The sequence below is a fragment of the Rattus norvegicus genome, chromosome 3, assembly GCF_036323735.1.
Source record: "Rattus norvegicus strain BN/NHsdMcwi chromosome 3, GRCr8, whole genome shotgun sequence".
Taxonomy (NCBI): Eukaryota; Metazoa; Chordata; class Mammalia; order Rodentia; family Muridae; genus Rattus; species Rattus norvegicus.
The window spans coordinates 143,085,330-143,109,066 of NC_086021.1; the positions used below are offsets into that span (position 1 = coordinate 143,085,330).

Below are 23,737 nucleotides of genomic sequence, written 5' to 3' on the forward strand. Positions count from 1 at the left end.
TTGCATTAACTTCAATGTGAAAATTCTTTACATATATTTCATGTTAAAATCATCTTTTTTGTGGTGTTGGTGACATGAGAAACAAGATGCTAATGACGACAACTGGGGCCCCATCACTTTCTCCACCACTCCTATGTCTCTATGGTATCTTTTTTATTTGGAGCATAAGCCTCTAACCTATCCAGATTTGACTCTGGTGTATATTCTGTTGAGGTCAGTTCCTTCCGGAACCTAAAGACTTATCCCACAGAACTTCAATTATATCTTAACAGATATGACTCCTTTTGTCAGTTTGGATCAATGGATCACATTCTGACTCCTACTAACAGATCTGCTTGCCTCCCTGAACACAGTGACCCAGGGATTCCATTTTGTTTTAAACACCCTAAAATCTTGGAGGAGTGTCTGTGTTACACATATATGCCATGTTCATCTGTGTGGGGGTCTGTGTATGGGCACCCACATGGAGGTCAGAGGACAACTTTTATGAGTCACCTCTCTCTTGGTCTATCATGTGAGCCCTGAGGATCAAATTTGATTTCTCTGGCTTGGAAACAAATGCTTTTTATCTGCTAAACCCTCTCACAGGCACTAATACTTTTCTTTTCATGACTGTGTACCATCAGTACTGTTTAATAATGCCGTTTCCTGAGTAACATTTACTGTTTCAAGTATGAGAGGTCTGGTGTTTCCTTAAGTTACTTTGTCCAATTTTAGTATCATAATCGTAATAGTTTAATAAAGCAATAGAGAAATTTTAATTTATTTTCTCTGCTTTAAAAAGTGTTATATAGAACTCTGAAAAAAAAAAAAAAACCAAAAACCCTGTCATTACCTCTTTGTTGTCCTCATTAGTACAAATAAATTACTCCATCTCTGTTTGGAACAGCTAGACACTTCCTCAATGCCTTAGGAATAAAATCTTTGTTCTGCTTTTTATTTTTATTATATATATGTATATATCTGTCATGCTATGAATCAAATCTAGCTTTGATTTGATCCAGGGTTTGGCACACGCTAAGTAATTACTCCACCATTGAGCTTCCAGGCCCTAAACTGTGTTATTCTTTATAATCTCAGAAATTATAGTAAATTTAGGCATTTATTTAGAGCACTATTAAGAAGACTTTGACCAATAACCTTTGTCCACTTGAAAAGAGTCTGTGAATAATTCCTATTGGTTGTAATTAATCACAGGAATGCACATTTAAATGTCTTCCTATAAATTAATTAACAATTAACTAATGCACCCCTCATAGTGAGTTATATAAAAACCAGTCCTCAATAAATTCCCTAAAATGGCTTATGTGAGCATGAATTAATGTAAACTCTCTGGAGAACGTTTTAACAAACTTACCAAAGCGGAAACATCATTTTCTAATGTACTTATCTTTTGACTCAACAATTTCCCTTACTTCTAGCAAAACCGTTGCCAAGTTTTCCAAAATCTCATTATAACATCCACTGAAACACTTATGTAAACTACTGAAAATTCACTAGAAACATAGATGTGTCCAAAAAATGGACTGGTTAAAAATAATCAACTCAAATATAAGTATTCAAAGGAATTTTATATAGCTGTTAAAATTTAGGCAGAAAAAATGTTTAGTAAAATGAGTATAATGTTTGTGAAAATGTATTTGAATCGAAAAGGGTAACCAGACTATAAACTAGCCTTGTGGCAGTGTTCTCTCTGAATTGCGGGATTGCAGCTCATTTTACTTTTTATTTGTGTCTCTAAATTCTTATGACAGTGTCTATTTCCTAGTACAGACATGGACAGTGGGGGAAGTGGACTAAAATATTATAATCTTTTTCTACAATTTCTAAACACAAATGCACTCACACTGCGTGCTTTTGGTCATCAGATCTAGCTATGCAGATAAACATGGGCATGTACGAATACAATGGGAAGAGTGGCTACAGGCTGAAGCCAGAGTTCATGAGGAGGCCAGACAAGCATTTTGATCCATTTACTGAAGGAATCGTAGATGGGATAGTGGCCAACACTTTATCTGTTAAGGTACGTACACTCCTGCCCTTACCACCCCCAGTCCCCACCCCCTACTCTTGACACCCATGTCCCAAGTGCATCCCTGAGAAGAGGCTGAAATATCACTTATTCTCATGAAGAAGTATCTCTGTCATTAAAAGTTTATGAACTCAGAAGCCTCCTTCATATATTTTTCCTTTTAAGGATCAAATACTTATTAAAAGTTCCTCCAAACTACATAGAAATAAAGGAGCTGAGTCTCATTCTTAGGATGAGGGTAAATGGAGCTAAAGAAATAGATGAAGTGGCAACTTCCCAGAGGCAAATCCTCTCTGAGTGCAAGCATCTCACCGGGAAATGCACAGGGAAGCCAGGTCTCGGTCTCCCCTCCCCCAGGGCTCGCGATTTCTAATTATTAAACATTGAACAAAAGCTGCCAAGTTACCAAAGCATGGTTTAATCATGGATGTCGGCGTATGCAGGGATGTAAAAGCCATTTCAATAATCTTAAAGGGTTGCTTTCTTAACTTTGTATCTTATCCTAAAAAAATATTTCCAAATCCTTTATTCAGTCTTTGTAATAGATGTGAGAAGAGAATTTTTAGCTGTCAAGAAGTATTTTAATGCCATGAGAGGGCTCCGTTTTTATAAAGAACTTCCCCATGGATTCTGGAGGCATATGGTTGTTGAAACTAGAGTGTTAAAAAAAGTAAAAGTTTACTTTTTAAAGTCTCTTTTAGTTTGTGTTTCCATGAATAGTTATATGACTAATAAACTCCCAAAACTAAACATAAATGCATTTTTCAGACTGACCTTAACTTCCAAAACTAAACATAAAAGCATTTTTCAGACTGACCTTAACTTCCAAAACTAAACATGAATGCATTTTTCAGACTGACCTTAACAAAGTCATGTGACTTGTTCACATAACCCTTTGACAGTTTAATATTTAACACAAACACATACACACACAGACACACAAACACATACACACACATACACACACAGACACATACACACACGTTCACACACACACACACACACACACACACACACGCACGCACGCACGCACGCACACACGCACATACGCATGCTTTATACTGTTGCTGAGAAAACACCAAGGCCTTGCACCTGCTAAGCAAATGTCCTCCCACTGATCTATATCCCAAGCATTCAGTCTTTGAGAGAGAATCTTGCTGTGTAGCCCAGGCTTGCCTTGAAGTTGCAGTTCCTCCAGTTCAACCTAAGTGTGGGATGATAGGTCTCTATTTCCACACCCAGCATTGCCTGTCAGTCCCTGGTTCTCCTCAAAGTGAGCCACTTTATATTCAAGTTTTAAAAATAAAATTGTAGTCAAATATTATGTGATTATATCTTTTGGAGTTACTTCAAAGCACAGATTATAGAGTGAACTAAGCAAAATGGTGCTGCCTAAGTGTATTTTAAGAAACTGTTTTCAGCAAATGTTTAATTCCTGTCAGGACCAGTTAAGACACACTCCTAAGATACACACCACTCATTTTAAGCATTCCTGTCAATTGATGTTCTACAGTAACTTGATCTTGTTCAGATCTATTCTATTTGCCATGTTTTTTTTTTGTTTTTTTTTGTTTTTTTTTTTTTTTGCTTATTGATTTTGCATTGAAACTTTTATTCCGACAGTGGAAACAGTTATAAGCCCTTGACATAGATACAGGAAAGTTGGGTGAAGAAGAAATAGTTAAGAACCCCTACCAAAAATTTACTCTGTAGCTTCTGTCCAAAATGTAAGCCACTGCATGGAGTTGCATCTGCCCCCCGTCATCATGCCAGGGCTGGAGTCATCAGGTTCCTGTTGGCCCTGTGACACCTCTATGTGTGTCTCTTGGCAGAGACTTTACCGTTCCAGATCTACAAGTTATTATGCTGATATGCCATCCCACTGGACTGACAAGAACACTGAGGCTTGGGGTCATTGTTACTTTGGGGATCTGCTCTTCATCCAACAACATGAGCGCCCAAAACCTCAGAGCATCTGAATCCCTTGCAGGACTCACTTCACTCGAAAGTTTCAAACGTGCTGTTTAAAACCTTCCTTCCAGGAGGTAGAACCCAAGTCAAGCAGCAGTGATCGACTGCAGGTGTGGACTCACCAAACTTATCATTCCCTTTACTCCTGTCTACTTATCCATCTACACGATTGTGGGTCTACTTTGTCTCCATACTGAGTTGTTCAATATTGTGGACTCGAATGAGATTTTGAGTCTCCATATCCACAAAACACCCCCCACATCTTTGTCTCCATGTAACCAAGTTGTCAACATCCAGGGGATCTATCACCTGTCATAGAGGCTAATGGAAACAAATAAAATGTCCCCATACTTCATTCCAGAAAGTGCAGCAGGAGCAGGGGATGATGGAGCAATCCCAGGTTATGTGTTTGGAACAAAGTCATGAGCAGTGTTCTGAGCTCACCCATGACAGACAGGGACAGGACTTCGAAGATGATGTTTGGATGAGAAATCCAGCCCAGCGGCAGGAGCATAAGTGGTGGGAGCCAAGAAAGGACAAAGACCCTGCTGATGTGGTCAGAGATTCTGAAGGAGTCAGGGAGGCAGGAACCTGGGAATCTCGCTGAGTGGTCCACGGTTATTGTGTCCATTAACCTTTATGGCAGGTCCCCAAGATATTGATGACTAGATTATAGCTAGACTAAAACATGGGAACTGTTATAGGAATATGTAGACTTAACTCTTACTTAACAATATGACACAGACTAATTATTTAGCTAGACAACGGAGGCCCACAGTTCTGCAGATGGCAAACTGGATGAGGAGAGAGGTCATGATTACTCGGTGACTTCCAAGGATGCTATTCATTTATTGCTCCCATTCTACTTCATCTGATTGGCTACTAACCTCCCCATTCTCAGTCTCCTCAATCAACTCCTTAAGTGGAAGAGCAATGGCATTTCTATTCTTCCTTGTATTTCATCGTACGATTTCCCACTCAGGAAACTCTTGGACCACCTTAGAGTTGTCCCCCGATGCTTTGTTACTCATGGCTCAAGACTTCTTGATATTTTCTAGATTATTTCAGGTCAGTTTCTCTCTGATAAGAAAGTTGGGACTTATGTGGAAGTGGATATGTTTGGTTTGCCTGTGGACACAAGAAGGAAGGCATTTAAAACCAAGACATCCCAAGGAAATGCTGTAAATCCTGTCTGGGAAGAAGAGCCAATTGTATTCAAAAAGGTGGGTCTCATGCTTGCTGTGAGAGGCAAATTTTTCTGGGTGCTTTAAACAGAGGAAAAACAAAGCAGTTATTTGGTTATGGGTGCATTTTGGAGGTTATCATAAAGGCTTTAATTTTATTTTTTAGTATTTAGCATTATTTAATTGTATAAATGTCTACCCTGTGTATAAATTTGTGCAGCACATCCTGGTGCCTAGGATATCAGAAGAGCCAGGTAGGGCTCCTACAAATAGAGTTATCGACCCTTGTAAGCTGCTGTGTGGGTGCTAGGAACTGAACCTGAATTCTCTTCAAGAGCAACAAATATTCTTAACCTCCGAGACTTATTCCCAGCTCCTATTTTTAGGTATTGATTTAATATATCACAATCATTTCCTGTGAAAACCTACACGAGTAATGATGTGACCCTCTATCTGAGTTCGTGGAACTTTCCTCATTAATGATGTATGTGTAATAACAGGTACCCTTTCGTTCAATGCTCCTCAAATGGTACTAAGCACAGAGGGACACCCAAATGCAGTCCCGTGTCTTTTCTTATTTCACAGAGAGGCAACTTAACTTTTTACTTAAATTGACTGAGTAGATACTCAGCTTTGGGAAAAGCAGGGACAGTTTTTCTAGTACTTCTCTAGTTCTTTCTAGGGTTTGCTTACTCTTGTAACCAGAATCCTTTCTATCCCCACAGGTAGTTCTGCCTTCTCTGGCCTGTTTAAGGATAGCAGCATATGAGGAAGGAGGCAAATTTATTGGCCACCGGATCTTGCCTGTGCAAGCAATTCGGCCAGGTATGCATAATGTGGTGAGAGATTTCCATTAAACAATGACTTAGGAGCTGTTGCTCCTCTGTGATTGTGCTGAATGGTGGGGGCGTAAGAATTGTTCCAATCAGTCTGGTAGTTGTGTATGTTTGTCATGGTGCTGTGTTGTCAAAGCCAACTTTGATTGTAATACATGTGTAACAAGCTGCTTGGAAGCTCACATGCATGAGTCACGGGTCCCGATTCATGAGTCTCGTGGGTTAGTACTGTGTATTAGCTTCTTTTTACTACTATAATGAAAATACCTGACTCAGACTACTTTATAAAGAAAAGAAGTTTATTTCACTCAGTCCGGAAAGCTACCAAGGTCACAATCTGATCATTTCATCAACTTCTCCTCTGGTCAACGCCTAATAGTGGAGGCTTGCTAGAGGAAGTGGGGGTGAGGGGTCACCTCACCAGACAGGAAACCAGAGAACTAGGTAAGGTCACACTCAGTCTTTTTAATGAGACTATCTCTCAGAAACCATCTCTGGCAAGACCAAGTAGCACAGGCCTATGACTCCAGCTGTGCAGAGGGGAGCAGCTGGATGATCCCACAGCCTCCAACATGGGAGCCTGTGTGGTAAAGCCACAGAATAAAGATCGACTGGAATAGCCTGAGCTCATGGAAGACCAAGCACATTGGCCACAGTATAAAAATTGACTGGGCTATCCTGAGCTCAGTGGCATAGTTGTGCTTTTGGGGTGCCATTTGGGTTCATTATTGTTCCATGTGTGCTCATTTTGGGGTGCATGCTGAAGTAGTGGTGGCATCCAATCTAGGGATTTCCTTTTCCTAACCCACAAGGATATTAAAGGTGCCTAACTCAACATGTGTGCATTCATTCTTTGCTTGCCCCAAACCACTAATGTCTCATGGACAAAACAGATCCCCAGTCATGAAACCATGTCAAGTATGACTTATTATAGAAGACACATTTGGACCAATAATTTGGACCACTGGAGCATACAGTTTGGAAGGGGAAATGTGGTGAGAACAGAAAAAAAAAAAACAAAAATAAAAACAGAGTCAGCAGTGTTCAAATTGTGTGATTAAGCTGAGAAGGGAGTGGACTGTTTGTCGAGCACCATGGGTATGAATGGATATAGCTAGCATTGTGAAACCAACAGATGACACTTGGTGTCCTTGTCTCCCTGCAGGCTATCACTACATCTGCCTGCGGAATGAGAGGAACCAGCCCCTGATGCTGCCAGCTGTCTTTGTCTACATAGAAGTCAAAGACTATGTCCCAGACACGTATGCAGGTAAACAGTGCTACCTGGGTCATCTGCATCTCCATGGCTGGATGGAAGGCCAACTGGGCCAATGCTGGGGCACTGTGGGCCTCATAAGCACAACTTCTTGTGTGTAGATGCTTAACGGTCAGTCATTTGAGCCTCTCCATGTCCATTAGAATCCTACTCTTTCAGTGTTTAGTCTATTTCTACATAGGCAGTCTTATCCCTGTAGGAAAAAACACTCCCCAACCCTTGCTGCCCCTTCCACTGTTGTTAATCTAGGTCTGTACAGTGAATTTGCCTTCGCTCGTAGCAGATCTCTAGTCAATTCTATGGATGGAGTTCTAAATTAACAGGAATTAACTTAACCAGAAGTTAACATTTTAAAATGATTTGTTTGTTTTTTGCTTTGTTTGGTTTGTTTTAATTACCATGGGTCCTGGGAGTGAAGATACTGGCCATTGGCAGACACTGTGACAAACTTGGAACGCATATTTCTGGCCCAAAGATGGACAGCTATAACTGTCTCTACCTAGCCATTGCCATGCACATGACACTCAAATTGCCAATCTTTGGGTTGTTCTAATAATCTGGAAGACAGACTTTATGGGAAGAGTCTATGAAACACATTTAACCAACTAAGCCAAGTGTGAAGGCCATTGCTGGGATAGACAAAATCTTCAAAAGAAAGGTGGAGACAGACGATGTAGTTGAGGTGATCCTGATTTGAAATCCTTATCATTACCTTTCAGAACTGAAGGACTTTGACTTCTCTCTGGAGTTTTATCAAAGTCCTGTCTCATATGACATTTCAAAATATGGCATATCTGAGTGCAGAATTATAGGGACAGGTGGAAACTAATGATGCTACATGACTGAGTGGGTGGATGGGGGATGAATGAGAGCACATGGATAGCTGATGGGTTATATGCATAGATGGTTGCTCCCTTGGATGGATTACGGATAGTTAACCCCTCCAGAAACCTTGATGTACAATGTCTCCTCCTCGTTTAGATGTAATTGAAGCATTATCAAACCCAATCCGATATGTCAATCTGATGGAACAGAGAGCTAAGCAGTTGGCTGCATTGACACTGGAGGATGAAGAGGAAGTCAAGAAGGAGGTGAGAAGGGGTCTGATCTTAATGCATGACTGTAACATGAGTTCTACATTTACCTGCCGGCATAGACTCCATGACATCATACCTCAGACATGGCACACTGGAACACGCCTTCATGGATTTCCGCCTCAAGTCAGAACACTTTAGATGAGTCACCAAAATGTCCACATTCTCTTCCTCTTTGGCATTCTTTAGACCACACCTGTGCCTGATCCTGTGGTTGTAGTGAAGAGTGCATATCTTGCTGCTTTGAGAGTTTCTAGATGTTTCTGTGTCGACTTAGCAAATCATTGTATCTTCTTTTGCTTTTTAATGTAAAACGAATGATTTTTCAAGTGATTTGTGATATATTATAGTACAGGCAATACTTACCAAGGGCTAGTGAGAGGCTTAGTGGGTAAGGGTGTTTGCCACCAAACCTGACTACCTGAGTTCTACCATGTGGTAGAAGGAGAGAACCAATTCCTACAAGTCGAATCATACATGGGCATCATGACATGCATGTGCTCACACATGGGCATCATGACATGCATATGCTCACACATGGGCATCATGACATGCATATGCTCACACATGGGCATCATGACATGCATATGCTCACACATGGGCATCATGACATGCATATGCTCACACACCTGCCAGGCCAGCTCATTGTTGCAGCTCACCAGGATGCAGCAGAGTAAGCACTAAGCTCCAAGCCTCCCTCTTACAACTGTCTTGGTAGCATAACAGAGGCTCTGATAAATTATCTTTTCCTTTTCCTTGTATTATAAAACATTTTTAATTCCCTCCCTGATTTCTCAGTAACCCACCAGTGATTTAAGAGTGTATAATTCTATCTCCACATATTTGTGTAGTTTATGTGGTTTCTCTTGCAATTGGTTTCTAAGTTTCTTGCTCTGTGCCCTGATAAGCTATCAAAAATTGTTTTGTTTTTGTTTTGTTTTTGTTTTGTTTTGTTTTTTTTTTATTTGGTAAGACTATGTTTGTGGCCTAGAATATCTTAGAGGAAGTTCCATGGAGTGCTAAGAAGATTTATTTATTTATATTTATTTTTACTTTTTTATCTTTGATTGAAAATAAATGTTTTCCCATGTAATATATCCTGATTATGGTTTTCCCTTCCTCTGATCCTCCCAGTTCCTCCTCTGCCCTCCTATCGGGATCAGTGCTCTTTCTCTCTCTCATTAGAAAATAAATATGATTCTATGGGGTAATAATAATAAAATATAATATAGTAAAATATAATAAGATAAACCAAAAGCATTTCAGAGTTGGATAAAACAAACAAAAGGAAAAGAATCCAAGAGAAGGCACAAGAATTTGAGAGCTATTTGTTCACACTCTCAGGAGTCCCATAAATCTCTAAACCAAGACCTATAGTATGTATGCACAGGAGCTGTAGGAGACCTGTCTGTAATATAAAAATTATGGTTGGGCATTAGAAGATCACATGGAGACTTTCTGCGTGCCCTTTCATTTTTTCCTTCTTTTTCTTCTTTTTTTTGTTTTTGTTTTTGCTTTTTTTTGTTTTGTTTTGTTTTGTTTTTAGCCAGCATATTGCTACATAGTTCAGGCTGGCCCTAAATTGTACATCTCCCTGTATCTGTTTCCCAACCTCTGGGATGACTGCTATGTCCCTTAGCACCTAAGTACTTTTGTCATTTTAAAAATCATCGTTCGAGCCGTTGGTCGACAATGTTGCAGAATAAAAACAAAAACATAATCTCAATCCTCAATCTTAGGGTTATAGCAGTTATAGGTATTTCTCTACAAATCAAATTAAAAACTAAACATAAGCAACAAAAAGAAACTCTTTAGTAATATATAGGCATGGCCAGTCATCAATACAGACAATACTAGGATGCCGTCTGTGTGTGTAATTTTGTCTTCAATTTTAATAAAAATTTAAAGCTCAGATATACTAATGTAAGACGCCAAATAAAATATCAGCAACTCTTCTTGTTTTCTACGTTAAAATACATTTATAAAGAAAAAACTGTGACTCAATATATCTGCTAGAAAATATTCCATACAGACTTTAATGTCAAAATGAAACATTTGAGCATGACTGTCATGCTGAGAATGGTATGTCCAAGGCATGGGGACACACATGATCATGACTGTTCACACTTGTGTGTGCACATTCATGTCCCATAGGGTGCTTGCCGAGCTCAGAGTTCAGTTTGTGGGAATCATTTCTCTTTCCACAATGTGGAGTCTCAGGGTTAAAACCAAGGTTTGTAGGTATTGTGACAAATGCCTTTGCCTGCTGTGCCTCATAGAAAACTTTTATTAAGTAATGTATATTATAGATAAAAACACAGCAGGCAAATTCCCTGAGAGAAAGGGGATTATGACCCTGGGAAGAAGTAGGTTTGTTTCCTCCCTAGTGGCCATTTGGGGTGAGGTACTAGAAGCTGTTAGAGATTAGGCTGTAATTGTCTGTGTTAGGCATCTCGGGCCCTGGGTCATATGTCAAGAAGTTAGGATCTGACAGTTGGGGGTAGGGGTGTGGGGTGTTTCTTGTATTTATTGTTATTTTAGCAATAGTGATCTATTGCAGCATATCAGAAGATGGGGGAGGTAAATATAATGAACATTGCTACTTTCCATGTACCTGGTATTAACTAACCTTTGTGACATTCTGGTTCGTTAGCTTGATTTTGGTTGGTTTGACAAATATTCACTTGAGATACACCCCAAGCTATTATTATTTAGGGATGGCCTTGAACTCATGGTATAGCCTGGACAGGTCATACATTTTTGATCCCCCTGCCCTAAGTAACTAGGATTGCAGGCAGGAGCTGCTAGCCCCTTCTTTCAGGTGTACCTTAAGATATCCATAATTTCTAACTTCCCCCTTTTAGCAGATCAGGAGATGGAGGTACTCAAGGGTTAAATTTCTCGCCCAGGGCCACAGAGTTTATAAACAAAAGAGTTGGGATGTGATCTCTCCACTCCTAATGTGGACCAGCATGTCTCCAAACTTTACATTCCGATCAAGACGCGATGGTGACACACTGAGCCTGATTCCGTGGGTCTGGGTGTGAGCCTGATACTCAGCCTCGTTAACAATAAGCTCCACTGACAGAATCTCCTGGCCTGTGGAGCCTACTTTGAGTAAAACACATCTGCGCCATCACTAGACACAGCTGTAATATTCCGGAAACTGTTAGCAAGGAAGGGTTCTTCATAGTCTCCCTGTGAAGGGCATCTGGGCAGATCTGGGCATCATGGCTGTTGTGACAGAATGAGCAAGACCTCCACAAGCTCAAGGCAGACAAAAGCACAGCATAGAGCAGAGAGGTAGGCTTCATCTCAGGAGCTGTGGACAACTGACAGTTGCCAAGGGGTGGGGAGTCATCTGTCTCTAAGGATGTGGCCCTGTGGACCCTTCAAACTCCATTAAATGGTGCCACCCTCAAGAGTATATGGGCAGTACATATTGGACTTCCTGAATTTTAAAGACATGAAGACACGAAGTTGGGTGGCTGAGGAAAGGTAGATAGAATGGGAGCATTTGGAGGAGAGGGAAAATATATTGTGAGAAATTCTCAGAGTCAGTGAAATTGTTTCTTAAAGAAAAAAAATGACACCTTCCTTTTCATCCATCAGCTACATGTTACATGTCAGTTTTTTGAATGCCCTAAGGCAATCAGAGTAGCCACCATTTTTAGAGAAGGAAATGATTTCTTGTAATTATGAGTGATTCACTTAATTCAAAGTAAGATGTCACAAGAGGCCCCGATAGCCACCAGAACTTAAGCAAACCCACTACTGACTTGCTCCAGCACAGCACTCTACATGTGCAGTGACATTTTTCAGTGGATTGCAGATCAGGGCTTTAGGTTCACCCTCCCAAAACACTGGAATCATTGCCAATACCGTACCCAACAGCAGACGGAGTGCAAAAGTATGGCTCTCAATTAATGAAGGCTCTCTCCCTGCTCTAGCGCAAAACTCTCAAATTTGGTTGTGCATAAAAATTACCCACAGATCATGATATAATGCCAATTCATTAAATCTTACAGAGGGCGTAAAATTCTGCATTGCTAACAAACTTCCTGGATTTTAGTAGCAGGGCTCTCCATGTATAGCAAGTGTCAGCACCCATGCACAGTCCTGTCCGATGCAGATGGTTTGGAGTAAACCCTGGAATTTGCATTCCTAAGGATCTGATGTTGGTGATGGCCACACTTAGAAAGTTACTCCTTTGGAGCCCTGTATCCTTTCTAGCAAAGGTGTGGTTCTCCCCAGATAAAGTTCGTCCATCCCATTTCCTCCAAAATACAGTTTAGTCCCAGAAACCGAGGAAGGGCTCCGGGAGGAACTCTTTCTGAACGTCCCCACTCTGTACTGTTGGGCCAAGGTCTATGCAAAACAATCCAGCTTAATCTCAGAGCTCTGCCCCTACCGGAAAGGATGCAAAGGGTACTTCGACTGCCTTTTAGAAGGGCAGACTGAGCCAGGATACCATTCTAGTTCAGTGGTTCTGACTTCCTCAGAAACTTGGTTAAAAATGTTCTAAGGGAGGTGGTGGGAACTCTGATGAGTGTTTGGCCCTGTGCATCTGTGGGTTCTGTCTCCATGTATTCAGCCAACTACTGATTGTGGATTTCTTTAAAAAAAATTGCCTCCGTAACAGACATGAAGACCCTTTCCTAGTTATTCTCCTGAACAGTACAGTACAATTATTTATATAACCACGATCTACAAGTATTCTGAGCATGTGCACAGACTCTATACAAATTTCACACACATTTCACAGTCTGTAATGCCTGCGACTTTGTGGTTTTCGTCACATAGATACTGGCACGTGTATAAAATCGTCAGCAGGGCCAGGTGCATTCATATTTAGTATTTTTATAATCTCCCAGTTGTGGTGATGAGTCAACTGTAGGAAGAGAAGCAGCTTCATTCTTTCCATTCACGGATTTAGTGTTCATTCACTCAAACACTTTTTTTCCTGATTTCAGCATAATATTCAACATATACTATAGTTTCAGGTCTTTGCCAATGAAGTATGCCTACTACTTATGTACCAGCAGGAACCTGAGAGTGGAAGTTTTTCTCCCCTCATAATCCATCAATTCATTTGTTGAACAAATGTTATTTTAATGCTGTATATACATCAGTTACTATGCTGAATGGATATATATCAAATCACATGCATATGCATGTGTATGGATATATATTTAGAGACACCTCCCCTGAGAAAAGTCACACATTGTCCTCCTCACTTCTGACTCGGAAAATGATGTTAATTAATAAACCTTCACACATTAAACATGCAGTGGTCACTCCTAGGTCAATGTGTGTTGGGAATGCTAGCTTTATTGAAATGGTGGTTGGTTCAGCCTTCACATGTGAAGAGTCCTTTGGATTCCATTTTAGATACTACTGAAAGAGCTTGCTGGCTGCTGATTGCAAAAGACACCAAACTAATTTTACATATTAGGTGCTCATTAAGACGTTTGGAAAACAGGGTGGGAGATGAGCTCGGTGGTTAAAATACACGCTGCTCTTGCAGAAGACCCAGGTTCAGTTCCCAGCAGCCACATGGGGACTTAAAACCATCTGTGACTCCAATTCCAAGTGATCTAATGCCCTGGTCTGCCCTGTAAGGGACTGGGCACACATGCAGTGCACACGTATACTTATGGGAAAAATATTCATGCGTGTTAGGTTTCTAAAAAGGAAAGGCAAAAGCTAAAGGCAGAAGACAAATTTGCCCACTACTTAAAGCTTTTGCTTCTTACTTGTGCTACCAGACTCTACAGGTAGAACGTGAAAAATGATAAAATTGATGTTCTTATTTCAGTCCACAGTTAAGTCCCAATCTTCACTTGATCACATATAAACTCCTCTATCCACTTATCTATTTATAATTCATTTCAAGGTGGGCTGCAAGTGCCAGTGCGTTTCACTCCTACACATGTGGAAAAGCCCAGTCAGGATGTGTTTTTCTCAGGACTGAGTCTGAATTTCTCAGGGCTAGGACAGGTATGATAGCTAAGTTCATTCAGCTAGTGGAAAGTTTAGGCACAGCTTAACTATATGTTTTGGAAAGCTGTTTCAATCAAAATTCTGTCTCTAACAAAGTCATACACACTGCCCACGTTCGTTCTTAGCAGACTGGATCGTGTATCCTGAAATTACAAATCTCCCTCATGGTGTTCTGAGAAAATGGCTAACCTCACCCTTACCCACCAGGGTCCAAGGCAACATGCTGTCATCCTAACAAGTCCCATGGATGGGACAGCATATTTTAATGAATTTTATATTTATTTATTTATTTATTTATTTATTTATTTATTTATTTATTTATTTGCTTAGTGTGTGTGTGTGTGTGTGTGTGTGTGTGTGTGTGTGTGTGTCAGGGTGTGCATACAGGAATGCCTCAGCACAGGTGTGTAGGCTCAGAGGAAAGCTTCTGAGAATTTGTCCCTCTTTCCACCATGTGGGTCCCAGGGCTCAAACTTAGGTGTGAAGTTTGTTGGCAAGCTCAGTGGGTACTGAGCTATCCTACCTGCCCAGGACTCAGGAATAACTAGTATCCTCTAACAACCCCAATAGCGTCTCCTGTAACAACCCAAGTAACATCTCATAGGTGAAAGACATTTTACTTTCATGTTAAACATTAGACAGATTTCTTATGATATGTATTCTCAGCTGCTTGATTATTAAACTCCTTGTGTCCAGGGCACAAGTCTTTTCTGTTTATTTGTACATCATACCTCACAGATTGCCTTCTCCAAAACCTGTAAGAATGACTGTTATCTGTTCACTGATTTACGTGTGGTATATTCTCAAAGAATTTGCATGTACTTTAACCTTTGGAAAGATGTAATTTTTAAATATGAAATATTAGATTTTAAAAATCATGTTTGGCCTCATTCTGAAGAGGAATATATTGCAGTAATTCTATATGTCCACTAGGCGGCAGAGGCTAAAAGCAAAAATCTAGTAAGAGCACCTGAAGTTCCATCATCGGAACCTTCTTTAATTGAGAATCATGTAATTGATCCCAGGGGTCTTGCAATTAAGTTTATAAAAACGTATCTTTGGTACCTTTACTTATGTCATAATTTCTAGCACTTTGGAGAAGCATTTTGTCCTTGTTTTGTTGAAATACATGAAAGTAATCGTTATGGAGAGGCCTGGGGAGAAACAAAGTAAAAAGTGTTGATTCCTTTGAGCTGGGCACAGAAAATTTGGGTTTTGCATTTAAGCTCAACCATCAATCTGGTGGGAAGGACTTAATTTTTTCATCATATCAAAAGGTTTAGTATTTAGTATTTCACAACTGTAGGTATTTAGCCATAATAAATATATCTGTATATATTTATTATTTAAATATATATTTATATATATTTGAACGTTGTTCTAGTGCAACAGGGGAGTTCTTTAGGAATTATCTCCCCTTCTTATGCGTCCCTATCTTAGCCATGACTTACTATTTTATTCATGCTCCCCTAAGCTGCCACTGTCATAGAATGCAGAATGCCTGCCACTTAAAATATTTAGACCTTAAACTATAAGTTTTCATGTCTCCTATTTGACCTCTGACTTCCTTTTAAGAGGTTTTAGTGCTGACTTTCAGTACTGTCTTTGATAACTCGGCCATGGTGCTAAAAGTGAAGCCCACCAGGCTGGGCTGAGATGAAGCCAAGACGAAAACGTCATCCAGCCCATAGAATCCTCAGCTTCGGTTATCAATTTCTCTGATGGGGAAACTGGGGCTTTTCTACCCATCCCTTGGCAAAACTGTCAGACATCAGTCTTTTGTTGTTTGCCAGCATCTATGCTCACTAAAGTATCACATTCATCCCCAGAAAAAAAAAATCCTCAGAGGCCCTTGGGAAATCTGACTATACAAAGACGCTATTAATCAGCGCCTCCTTACCCTCTTCTCCGGACACGTGTCTGGCAGGATGGAGGAAGTGAGAGCTACACATTTGTTGGCTGCTGGCCCAGGGCATTTCCAGACAGAACATCCCTTTAACATTCTGGCTTGGGGATTCCAGGCAAACTCTGCTCGTCCAGTTAGAGCATGCAGAGGTCGCTCTGGGTCCAATGCAGCCTGGAGGTGCACTTTGGCCTTTAGGTCATTTGCAAAAGTGTAAGTTCACATGAATATTTAGTTTTTCATCTTACTTCAACACCAGGCAGGAGTAGGTGGTCACTGAGCTATGCCTGTCCCACTTAGAAGAGCTTCCTCTGGGTTTAGGTGTGGCTTCCATTTTCCCGCTCAACATTTTATAGCTCCAGTTCCTTAACTCTGATTTTTTTGTTTTTCAAGAAAAGCATTCTCTGTATATGACATGTCCTGCTTGGAAAAATCAGGCAGCATAGGAAACAAACACAGAAAACAAACAAACAAACAAAAACCCATATGCAGCATTTGACCCAGGAGACTCTCTTTTGCAATGTCTGGTTGAACAAAGAATATATCATCTTTCCTCTTGGCATGTGACTCTAGGGAGAATTTTCCTAATGGGTGCTAACTTAATGTGGCCATACGAGAACTTACCAATCAGAATTATCCATCTGTCAATAGATGTACTTTTCCTATAGTGAAATCTAATGCTTCTAGGTTCTGTGGCTAGGCTCCTGTCTTAATGTCTGGCTTAGTACCAACACGTATTTTCTCCCGCCCATCCCAGTGAGATCAGGTACACTGAAGAGGCCCGGGCCATGTACAGTGCTATTTGTTGTCTTAAGACAACACTGCGATGGGGGACTGACTGATCCAACACCAACACTGAGGCTGTAGGAGGATCGTGAGTTCAAGGTCATCCACAGCCATAGAGTAAGGCTTTGTTTCAAAGATGAAGAGTAATGAGTTGGGGGTAGGGTAGGAATGGCAATATGAATCAGTGATGCTGTTTATACTTCTGCCTTCCTTTGGTAAAATTTCCAGTCTGCTGTTTGCAATTACATGCCCAAATGCCACAGTGTTGGCAGCCAGGTGACCCATGGAAGAAAACATCCCTAGTATACCTTATACATGCAGTACACAGAAACATAAAGTCATCACCAGTAAAACTTGCCGTGGGCTTGTCAGGCACTTGGAGTGTGGGAGAGCACTGTTGGAAGACTATGCTACTATAGAGGCAATTACTTTACAAGGATCAACATCAATCCAACAGACATCTATTGAATGTTTACTTTGAATAGGGCAGAGCTGCTGAAATAGGTGGAATGAAGGGCTCCTGAGTCTTGATACATTTATTATTGTCTATCGGTAATGTCCTACCATCTTAACTCTTTTGTACATGTACTGATTTACTAGAACCAGAAAACGTTCTAGCTACTTACTAAACATTACCTGTTTTGAGCCTGGAAAACGCCTTATAAGATAGGCAATGTTAGGATCCCTAAGTCATGCATAACCTCGCGGATAAAAGTGGAGACACAGCACGGAGAAGTAAGTTACTTGTTAATGGACTGGATTTGAATCCGAGGATATCTGGCTCTAATGTCTGCACTCATCATTGTTTGCCCACATCGGTTCCTGCTCTGACGTGGAAACTGGTGGCATATAATCAAAATAGTACTTCCTTCTGCGTTATTCATTCAGCAGCACAGTCTCTGCTACTCTGGATCAGGCTGAGATCAGTTTAGCTGTTTCACTCATGTGTGTCTATCTCGGGACATTGGGCTTAGCCATCCTTCTACAGAGTCTCTGGTGTCTACTGATATGGCAGGAGTCTGGTAATGGATGGACAGACTGTGTCTTTATGGTGCTCTGTTTGTGTTAAATTTTGCTATTTTTTCATTTGATGCACAGCATCTGGTGAGAACCAGAGGCAGCGTGGGAAGCCTCTATCCAAGAGAATGAGCAAGTTGGAGTGGAAACCAGAGCCCTTTGTGCAATTAACCTGCCATTTCTTGATTTCACACTAAGCTGCGTCAATCTTGCTTTCTTGACAGCTTCAAACCTGGTATTTCCGACTCCAAAGGAATGGTGAAAATGCCACAATGTGTAGCCTTATTGGCACTGGGAGAAAATAAAAATAGTATAAAGTGTAAAGTTAAAAACGTGTTTATGATCGTAGGCTGACCCCGGGGAAACGTCATCCGAGGCTCCAAGTGAAACCAGGACAACTCCAGCAGAGAATGGGGTGAATCACACCGCAACCCTTGCACCCAAGCCACCTTCCCAGGCTCCACACAGCCAGCCTGCTCCAGGTAAAGAGTGGGACAGTGCTATTTGCTAGCACTCCAACCTTCAGCTTCTGGGCTCCTCTGAGGGCTCTGGGATATACGCATGGCTTTGTGTAATGTGGGTGGGTAGGTGGCAGGATGGGTGCATGGTTGAACATTAGGAGGTCTCACAAATCTTCACCTGGCTCTCCTGAGAACCTATACCCCCCCCTCAGCCATTAGTTGTTATCTGGGGGTGAATTATGATCCCTCCACTGATAGTTTGAGTTTGTGAAGAGTTCTACAAGCAACTTACAACTATGCCTTAGAAGCACGTTCTTGCTTTTACTTCAAGTCTCTGCCAACATGTGATTGTCCAGTAGCCTTAAATGTCCTCCTATGCTAACCTGTCTGCTAGGCTTGCATATGGGTTTGGTCATCTCCTCTTCATCCCAGTCCTCAACAGGGTATGCTCTGTTGTTGTTTTATTTGGGAGGTGATGACGCACTTCCCGAAGGGCACGATGCTAGTGGAGGACAGCCAGGTCAGAGGGTATGTGTGACTACTGGAGTGCCTGCTTTAGCTTCTACGCGTCAACCAACGCTGCATTCATTTCTCTTGCTTCTCAGAGGAATATAATTTCAATGCATCTCATATTAGCATTTCAGCTCACTCTGGTTAATTTTGTGTGTGTGTGTGTGTGTGTGTGTGTGTGTGTGTGTGTGTGTGGTGTAGTGTGATGTTTGTCTCTGTGTGTGTGATATGTATCTTTTGTTTGTATGTGTATGTATATATATATATATAGTATAAATCTATATATACATATATATGGGCTGGGCTTATATGAATTTGTGTGTATGAGTAGGGTGATGGTGGGGATGGTGGTGGATGTGAGTGTGTGTGTATATATATATGTGTGTGTATATGATATGTATGTATGTGTTTGTATGTATATATATATATGTGTGTGTGATACCTATGTATGTGTTTGTATGTGTACATATATGTGTGTGTATTATGTGAGTGGTAGGATATGTGTATGTGTAAGTAGTGGTGGTGACCGTGTGTATGTATGTGTGTACGTGTGTGTGTTCTCTTAACACATAGAACCCATCCTGAGGGCAGGTTGAGCTTCATGCATGCTTTAGAGTCACCTAGTGCCAAGAGGTAGCATGCATTTGATCCATCCGCTTGAGTCAGTTTATAAAGCAGGGGGAGAATAAAATAAAACACTAGAGTGGGACTGTGCCCTTTCTCTTCTCTGTCATAGTGGAATGTGCCATTGGTAACATTCAGATCTTCTCAATGATGTGCAAGGGTGCTTTTCCTGAGAATATGTTTTATAAATACACATCCTACTTCACTTGAATCAACCACGCATGAACTGATACTCTGCTCCTATGAAAGCCAATGAAATCAGTAATAGGAGATGGCTAACCATACACAAGAAACAGCATTTTCCAATGGTATTATTTACCACATGCAAAAGTTTGCAGAGCTTCTGAACTAGAGTTTATTGCTTCTAGGAATAAAAGAGAATTTGCCATTTTAACATTTTGCTTCTTAAGTGATACTTAAAAAATAATTTGGCTTGCAGGAGACAGTTAAAAAATATTACAGAATCTGTGGCATAAATTCTCCCCTTCCCCTTAAGTCAGCATTCAGCAAGAACAAAGCAAGCTTTCAAAGCAAGCTCGCCTTCTCTAAGCTCGGCCCGCCTTGCCCCAGGCTCTATGTATTGCCGTAGATTCGCACTCGGGGTCCCACAGTGCACTGTTCACCATGTCTCCAGAGTTGCCTTCCCTCTGGAACAGCCCTCAACTCTTTCTTGTTTCTTATACCCTGATATTTTATTATTTAAAATATCCCTTGCTTGCTCTGAGCTGTCACAATGTTTTCCTGTCTTCAGACTGGGGTTCTGTTTTGATGCTGTACCCTTCCTAACGCATTTTGATGGGGACAGGTGATGTTGACATGTACTACCCCTAAGTCAAAATGGCTTCCCTCTGAAAGTGTAATTTCCCACTCCTGTGTGCAAAGAGAGACATTTTGAGGGTGTGTAAATGCCCTATTACACCTCACACTTTGCACTTTGGAGTTGATAAAGGTTCTTTGGTCAACATTCATTCTTTAATCATGCCATTCCTGATTTTGCCAGAAGATGGCGGTAGCACTGCTGAGATTGAATTTCTTGTTTTGGTCTGAGTGAAGGGATGTCTCCCTATACATGGAGAATATATGGAATTATTCATCACCATTGGCTTGAATCCAAGTTACAAACTAAAAAAAGTAATTGTGTTGTAAACAACTTTCTAACACGATTAGCCATCGTCTCAAAAAGAGACTTAGAATCAAGGGGCACAACTCTCCCAGTACTGGAGATGAAACCCCGATGGCCACACCTCCATCCGCAAACATGCTTGTAAAAATGAGATAAAAATCTGAAAGACAGAGAAGGCCATTTCTTTGATCTTTTTGGTTGCAGGGTCTGTGAAGGCACCCGCCAAAACAGAGGATCTGATTCAGAGCGTGTTAACAGGTGAGTACAAACCTTTCCTCCTCAAGGCATTTGGCAACTGAACATTGCACCGTAAGTGTAGGGAGGCTTGGATTACGCCTGGTCAGGGACGGCGTCAGAAGGTTCCTAGACTCCTGGCAGTATTCTGCTTTTTACCTGGTGATGCTCGCTGAAACCTGTCAGCTTTGCAAAAGTGGGCAGGGCTAGGGATTTGGGATATAGGAATTTAATGCACACAGTTATAGTCCGCCAAAAAACATATAAATCATTCATGGAGGAATTATGAGGAGCTTTAAGACAACAAAGCATGTTTTTAAAGATTTCCATGGGAAGCAACACAACACTGATGTAGAAAACATGACCGTGAGGTATTATGTTAAAATATGTAAGTGTGTAAATACACAGAGGGTCGCACCACCACCCTAAGTGCGGCTATCTCTGAACAGCCTGCCCACTAGTGTTATGTGTCTTTATGCAAATGAACAATACTTTTACATTTTAGGATATTCCAAGGGATAGCTTTTTGCCTGGAGGATTTTTTAAAGGTTTTTTAGAATGTCTGTGTCTTACAGGTCGGAGCAAGAGGGGGTCCCATTTCTAAACCACCCATGGCTCATGTTCTAGAAACCATTTTTTTCTAAGGTGGAATTGATTACCAGAAACAGCAGCAGTTTCTCAGGATTATAAATTCTTAATGTAATCATTAATGTGAACCGTAAGGAGTCAGTTTGAGCCTGAGGAAACTGTTAACTACGTGTATCTCGTTTTCTCTGCAACTTCTTCCTTCTAAAGGAAGAAAAAGTAGTTGTCAGGACAGACACATGGTAAGAGAAGGAAGTGCTTAAAGCTCTTGATGTTTAGCAACAGAAATTTATCATTTTGATCCCCATTTATGCACAACCCATTTCTCACCATTGCTATGGTTCCTGATATATATTATTTCCAAACCTCTTGACAGTTCCAAATATTTATGGTATCTTTTGTGCTGTTGTTCCCAAAACAGAAAGTTCAAATTGAGAAATGGAAACATGTGAACTCTGAGTTAACTGAGTCCAAATAAATAATTCACTGGAGTTAAGACAGCATGCATTGAAAGGCTCCTCAAACCCCCAAACTTGTAATTCTAGGACAAGTAATAAGAAGCTAATGTGGGACTTCAGAAGTGAGAATGCGTTTTACAAACGCTTATTATAGAAGTGATGACGTGTGTCTATGAAGTGATTTAAGGTCGGACTTTGTCACATTGACCATTTTTTTCTCAACATTGGATAAAACACTGCAGGCATACAGGTGACCCACTAGCCCTGCTGAAGCCTTTGTGGAAAATTATATTAAAGGACACTTTCTTGGTACACTTGACTGACATATCCCCTGAGACGTAGGGAGAAACCTATGGTGTGTCCCTTGTTAGTGTGTCTGCTGAAGGATGCTGAACGTGTGTGTTTATTTGCCAAGTCGCTTCCACAGCGGTTCTCAACCTGTGGGTCATGCCTCCTTCAGCAAACCTCCATTTCTAGAAATATTTACATTATGATTCAGAACAGTACAGAAGTACAGTTATGAAGTAGCGGCAAAAATATATATAGTTGGATTTCACCGCATGAGGACTGCGTCATTAGGAAGATTGAGAACCATTAAACATTTTCCTTAATTATTTTGATTTAACCATCAGACCAATCTTTAGTAGGAATGCCATCATCCCTAAAAAGGATGAAGCTGGGGACCTCCTCCATTCTCCTCCGATGTGATACATCCTATTCCAGGCCTTAGCGAGGCTGGGTTATTAAAGTCTAGTTTCTACTTCTCTGCAGAATTTCCCTCTGTGTAAAGGGAAATCCTCTCTAGAAGGTTGCGTTCCCTTTTTGACCACTCCAAATTCACAAGAAGCTGGCCTTCTTTTCTCGTGAGTAGACCAGCCCTGGTATGCCGTCCACACTTGGGGTTCCTCTATGATCATTCAGAAGTCAGACTGAAATCGATGTGCTTGCTTTTGCTTGGTTGTTTCCACTGCCAGTGTCCTCCTCACTTTCCCCTCCCCTCAGTCCACAGTGAGTCACAGGCACCCAAATCCCCATTCTAGACTCTCCTTCTAGGAAAACCAACCTTAAAGCTCCAGAGAAAGGAATTGGCTCTCTGCAAAGTTTGGTTAGCACAGTGGTTAGCAAGTAAGCCAGAGCAGTTGTCTGACAGTTCTGACATCTAAGCTGTGTTCTTTAGCCTCTCTTGGTGGGGATGAGCTGTCCCTCTCAGAACAGAATGCCACTTCCCTAACCCTGGACTCTCAGTTCACTCTGTCACTCAGCTCTTATGCTCTTCTGTTGCAGAAGTAGAGGCGCAGACCATTGAAGAGCTCAAGCAACAGAAATCGTTCGTGAAACTTCAAAAGAAGCACTACAAAGAAATGAAAGACCTGGTCAAGAGACACCACAAGAAAACCACCGAGCTCATCAAGGAGCATACCACCAAGTACAATGAGATTCAGAATGACTACTTGAGAAGGAGGGCAGCCTTGGAAAAGTCCGCCAAAAAGGATAGCAAGAAGAAGTGAGTCGATAAAGAGATTCTGCGGTCGAGGGAGTTAATGTCCTATGTGTGGTGCCGACACCTTTTTTAACTGAGCCACCTCAGGGAGCAAAATGACAGCACCTGCTCCACCATGACCTTCTTGGGTCTTTTCAGT

The 23,737-nt window shown here is 41.1% G+C and overlaps 1 protein-coding gene across 2 annotated transcripts in view; it reads left to right on the forward strand.

Annotated features, from left to right (window-relative positions):
- Positions 1 to 23,737, forward strand: part of Plcb1 (phospholipase C beta 1) — a 711,278-nt gene that overhangs the window by 572,565 nt on the left and 114,976 nt on the right. For both annotated transcript variants that reach the window (NM_001077641.2, XM_017591467.3), the window contains exons 19-26: positions 1,869 to 2,023; positions 5,062 to 5,226; positions 5,913 to 6,012; positions 7,189 to 7,293; positions 8,281 to 8,390; positions 18,452 to 18,584; positions 21,025 to 21,078; positions 23,382 to 23,601. In NM_001077641.2, the coding sequence (NP_001071109.1) occupies positions 1,869 to 2,023; positions 5,062 to 5,226; positions 5,913 to 6,012; positions 7,189 to 7,293; positions 8,281 to 8,390; positions 18,452 to 18,584; positions 21,025 to 21,078; positions 23,382 to 23,601 (1,042 nt within the window). The remainder of the gene's footprint in view (positions 1 to 1,868; positions 2,024 to 5,061; positions 5,227 to 5,912; positions 6,013 to 7,188; positions 7,294 to 8,280; positions 8,391 to 18,451; positions 18,585 to 21,024; positions 21,079 to 23,381; positions 23,602 to 23,737) is intronic.